At 39.9% G+C, this 5,324-nt stretch overlaps 1 protein-coding gene across 2 annotated transcripts in view; it reads right to left on the bottom strand.

Moving 5' to 3' along the window:
• Positions 1-355: 355 nt before the first annotated feature.
• MND1 (meiotic nuclear divisions 1) overlaps positions 356-5,324 on the bottom strand; it is a 48,373-nt gene continuing 43,404 nt past the window's right edge. The window contains exon 8 of one of the 2 annotated variants that reach the window (XM_084883974.1): positions 356-884. In XM_084883974.1, the coding sequence (XP_084740100.1) occupies positions 778-884 (107 nt within the window). In that variant the 3' untranslated portion in view covers positions 356-777. The remainder of the gene's footprint in view (positions 885-5,324) is intronic. The other variant, XM_084883975.1, reaches the window with a different exon arrangement.

Raw genomic sequence — 5,324 nt, 5'->3', positions numbered from 1 at the left:
AAATTCTCTAAATGCCTAAACTGAACTGGGAAAAGATATATACACAAGACATAAGTGATTTTTCACCTACTTCTTAGGTAGTTGGAAAAAATAATATCACTAAACTTTAGTTGGTGATGTGTGATATACTACCACCACTATATCATCTTATAAAATGTGCAGAAATCAGGACAAAGGGCCCCGTGCTTGTTCTTTACAACGGAAAGGCACCAAAAATTCAAAAGAAAGTAGTTTTCATATCTGAGAAATTGCTATGTAACTCTAAATTTAAGGAAGAGCAACTTTCTGTATTTCCCCCCCCCCCATGGGAATTTGCAAAAATAATGCAGTATATTGAGAATTCATCGCACACATTTACCACTAAATACTGAAAAATACTAAAGCAGCGACTAGAGTTTTATAGTTATTTCCAAGCGTTTGTGTGTGAGTGCATGTATATAATAGAGCCTTCAAAAGCACCCTTAGTTCTTAATATTTAATAGTTTAATGGAAATATAAAATGTTATCAAGTCATAATGGCTTCTGACCTCAAAAAAATTCTCTGTAAACCTAACTTAAGGAGAAGGCCTACTTTGATGAGCACCATGGGGATATGGCTGCCATCCTGTTTTCCATCAAACAAAAAATGTAAAAAACATCTACACCTTATACTTTATTTAAAATGATCAGAATGATCATCAGAATTACTGGTAAATGACAATTCTGTACACTTGGTTGGATAACATAAATAATTTACATATTCACAAGCACATAGATCCTTTACCAACATTGGACATTTTAGTCTATGTAGTCAAAGTCTTCTGGAATTCCAAAATTTTTATCAATTTTATTTTCTTCAAATCCAAATTTTCTTTTGGCCCAAGATTTTATTGAAAATATGTTATCTATAAAGAAAATAAGAAATGTTTTTTTTTGAGAATTCAAACACCATCATAAAACATTTCAAATATAATTCTATCCATTGTTTTTACTTACAGAAGTGTCTGCAGCCCCTCCTCTGACCAGCCCCCACAACCTCCCACAGCTCCTCCTCCCAACTGGCCCCGCCCCAGCCACCCCCCTGCCCAATTGGGGGTGAGGCTGGCCAGCCAACCTCCTGCTATCCTCCCCCAAGTCGGCCTGGCCCCATTAGACCCCCATTGGGGCGGGCTGGCTGAACCCCATCTGTGCACGAATTCGTGCCCTGGGCCTCTCATATATTAGCTATAATGACAAGACAGATGACAGTTTTCCATGCAGTCATAGCATATCTTCATAGAAATAACAATGCCTCCTCTACTATAAATGCTACTTGATCAATTTAAAACACGTTATTTACTATGCTTGGAATATTTGGGCATACTTAACAAAATAAAAATTTATAAAACAAAAACAAAAGAAATTTAATTCTAGGTATCAAATAAGATTAACTTAATGTTTAAAATAAAGTTCATTTCTAAGGTGAATACTATCACATCAAATAGAATGTTTAAAAATATCCTCATTTCTTTCAATTAAAGTGTTATAGAATATCAACAGATATTAAATAAATTTTTACTTTAAAAAAATCTAAAACAAATTTTACTTTTAATAAGGACTTTAGAGAGAATATGAAATACTAATAGCATTAGGTTCTCCAGAATGATGTTTGGTTTCAACATTGTCTGCATAGCCAAATACTTACAGAGGGCCTGCTGCTACATGAGACAGGCATTAAGCTTATTACAGAAATTCCAGAACATAAAGAACCTATGCCTTTAAGCTGACACAAGAATAGAGAGAAAAATCATTTTACTACTGAGCAATTTCAAAGTGGAATGTATGTTAGAAAAGATCAAGTGTTATGTGGACAGCATTCAGAATAGGGCTCCAACAGCACAGAATGACTTCCATGAAATGAGAGAACACATGCAGGTTTAGAAGCAGGAAGTCTGGAGAAATGAACTTCAACTCTAGGTCAGAGAGAAGAAAATAAAACACCACAGGAAGGCTATAGCTTCTGCAAAAGGAGTTCCTGATTCCCCTGAGGGCAAGAAATCATTTTATTACAAACCCTATAAGATTAAAAACAAACAGAAGAACAAATAAAAGCTTCTCCACAACAATGCCAAATGGACCAATTCAAAAGGCTCCATTAGTCGAATCAGGTTTGGCTCAGTGGATAGAGCATCGGCCTGTGGACTGGAAGATCCCAGGTTCGATTCCGGTCAAGGGCATGTACCTTGGTTGCAGGCACATCCCCAGTAGAGGTGTGCAAGAGGCAGCTGATCGATGTTTCTCTCTCATCGATGTTTCTAACTCTCTATCCCTCTCTCTTCCTCTCTGTGAAAAATCAATAAAATATATTAAAAAAAAAAAAAAAAGACTCCATTAAACAAGTTCTCAAGCTGCCTTGAAGACAATGTTACCTACCACCCTGATAGTTCATTCCCTGTCAAATAATTTCCCTACTATGTGGAAATTTTTATAAATAGCTAAAAAAAAAAAACAAACCAGTGGGTTTTTTTTTTTGTTTTTTTTTTGTGTGTGTGTGTGTGTGTTTTTTTTAAAGAAACAACCTGATTAAGACTGGTAGAATACCTGTTAATACATGTGGTGGCACATCCAAGATAGACACAGGAATAGGATAGGCAATGTCATATGCACCACATTTATCCCCCCTTGTTCATGAAGATGCCTCTTATACTAAGTCATCAAAACTCCACTATCTGCCAAAATCGATTTGGCTCAATGGATAGAGCGTCGGACTTCGGACTGAAAGGTCCTGGGTTCGATTCCGGTCTAGGGCATGTACCTTGGTTGTGGGCACATCCCCAGTAGGGGGTGTGCAAGAGGCAGCTGATCGATGATTCTCTCTCATTGATGTTTCTAACTCTCTATCCCTCTCTTTTCCTCTCTGTAAAAAATCAATAAAATATATTTAAAAAAAAAACACACAAACAAACAAAAAACTCCACTATCTGACTTATTAAATGAGCTGTTAAATGATATAACTTAAATTGCATTGAAGTATATTTAGTGCCAAAAACATTTCAATGTGATATTTCTAGTTATATTTGTATCCTGAAGCAATCTCTCATTCTATAAAACTGAAATACTGAATTACTGAACAGCAAATATTCTCAATTCTATATACAGGGTGGGGCAAAGGTAGGTTTATAGTTGTTCATATAGAAATCAATACAATAATAAATACTAATACACGAATACACTCTGTGTTTGACATATTCACAATGGTTAACTCAGTTTTGTCCCAACCTGTATATTTCAGGGACATTTTATATTTTTATTTATTTTTTTAATATATATTTTATTGATTTTTTTTTTTTACAGAGAGGAAGGGAGAAGGATAGAGAGTTAGAAACATCGATCAGCTGCCTCTTGCACACTCCCTACTGGGGATGTGCCCACAACCAAGGTACATGCCCTTGACCAGAATTGAACCTGGGACCCTTGAGTCCGTAGGCTGATGCTCTATCCACTGAGCCAAACCGGTTAGGGAAGGGACTTAATTTTAAGTAAAAAGAAACCAAATATCTATAACAATAAAAGTGTAATATGCTAATTAGACTGGACAGCCATATGTCCTTCTCGATGAAGCCTCAGCAGTGGGGGCAGAGGCAGAGGCAGTTAGGGGTGATCAGGCAAGCAGTTAGGGGCATCAGGCAGGCAGAGTGGTTAGGGGCGATCAGGCAGGCAGGCAGAGTGGTTAGGGGAAATCAGGCAGGCAGGCAGAGGTGGTTAGAAACGATGAGGAAAAGTGGTTATGGGTGATCAGGCAGGCAGACAGGCATATAGGAGCCAGCGATCTCAGATTGCAAGAGGGATGTCCGACTGCCAGTTTAGGCCCAATACCAATGAGTCGAACATCCCCCAAGGGTTCCTGGATTGCAAGAGGGTGCATAATTGGCTGAGGTTACCCCCTACCCCCACTAGTTAACTAATGGCCTCTAGTTAACTAATAATTACATAACACTCATTAGTTATAAATATTACTGATATTTTCTTCTGGTTTTGAAGACTGAGAGGTTTTCAGAAGAGTAATTGTTGTAACTCTATGATCTTTTTATAACACTTCTATGTTGGAAGGAGCAAGTTATAACCTCAAGTGGAAATAGGGTTCTTATCAGCTGTTCCTGCTGCTGTTAAAATATCTTTCTTCCGACATGATTTTAAAAGTACCAGGTTCTTTCTCAGCTAAGGACATAGGGGAAAGAGTTGTTGAATAAAATGTGTAATTATAATTTTGGAAGCTTATGATCAACGGTAAAACATAAAAGCATTTTTTAAGGGGCGAAGGGAAAAGGGGAGTATTAATCCATGTGTCTAATGTACTAAATGGGTTACCAACTATCTTAATTAATCCTTCCAAAATGTGAGGTAGATACTGTCCACATGGAAAGGAAGCAGGTCCGAGAAGTTCAATTAAGTCACAGAGCCAATAAAGAACACACTTGGTTTCCTTTCAGAGTCAAGTTCTCTTACCCTTTACACAAGCTGCCTGTTCCTACTGTTTGCTGAGAGCTATTGGGGGAAATCACTTTGTGACTCTTATCTTATATTTTTAAAATATATTTTTATTGATTTCAGAGAGAAAGGGAGAGAGAGAAAAACACTGATCAGCTGCTTCCTGCACACCACTTACTGGGTATCAAGCCCCCAACCTGGGCATGTGCCTTTGAATGGAATCAAACCTGGAACCCGAGAAAAGAAAGGATGAGAATCCAAGATGGCTGCTCGGGTAGGCACCTAGCTGCAGCCGCACGCAACAATTTCAATAAAATACAACTAAAATATAAAATGGACATTACCCAGAACTACAGGAAAGTCGACTGACTGGAAATTCTACAACAAGAAGCAAGGAGATAACCAGAAGGAAGAGCGGAGGAGCTGTAAGAGCCTAAGGTACCGAGACACGCGGAGTGCGCGCGCGGAGAGGTCGGAGCCGGAGAGCAGGGAGGCTGAGTGCCTGGCTGGCGTTCCCTCCAGGAAGGAGATAAACGCTCCGAGTGTGCTGGGCCCAGCTCCAACCGCTCTGAACCCCAGTCCTAGGCCAGACCCCTGGGACCCAGGCTCACACAGAGGGAGCTGGGCTGTAAGGCGGAACCCGGGGGAGCGGCGAAAGGTGGTCCCGGAGGCGCGCACATTGCTCGCAGAGAAGGGACAGCCGGCTGTGCTGCGGGATTGCCCTGGTGGGAAGGAGACAGGGGCTCCAGACTGCTCTGAACTCCACCTCCAATCCCACTTCCAACTGAACTGAACCCCAGTTCTGGGCTCATTGGTAGCAGGCGATCATGGGCACCTTTCTCTCAGAGGCGCTTGCAACGAGTACTGAAGGACCCGCA

The sequence above is a fragment of the Pipistrellus hanaki genome, assembly GCF_964339955.1.
Source record: "Pipistrellus hanaki genome assembly, chromosome: 5".
Taxonomy (NCBI): Eukaryota; Metazoa; Chordata; class Mammalia; order Chiroptera; family Vespertilionidae; genus Pipistrellus; species Pipistrellus hanaki.
This window is presented reverse-complemented; position numbering and strand designations above follow the sequence as displayed.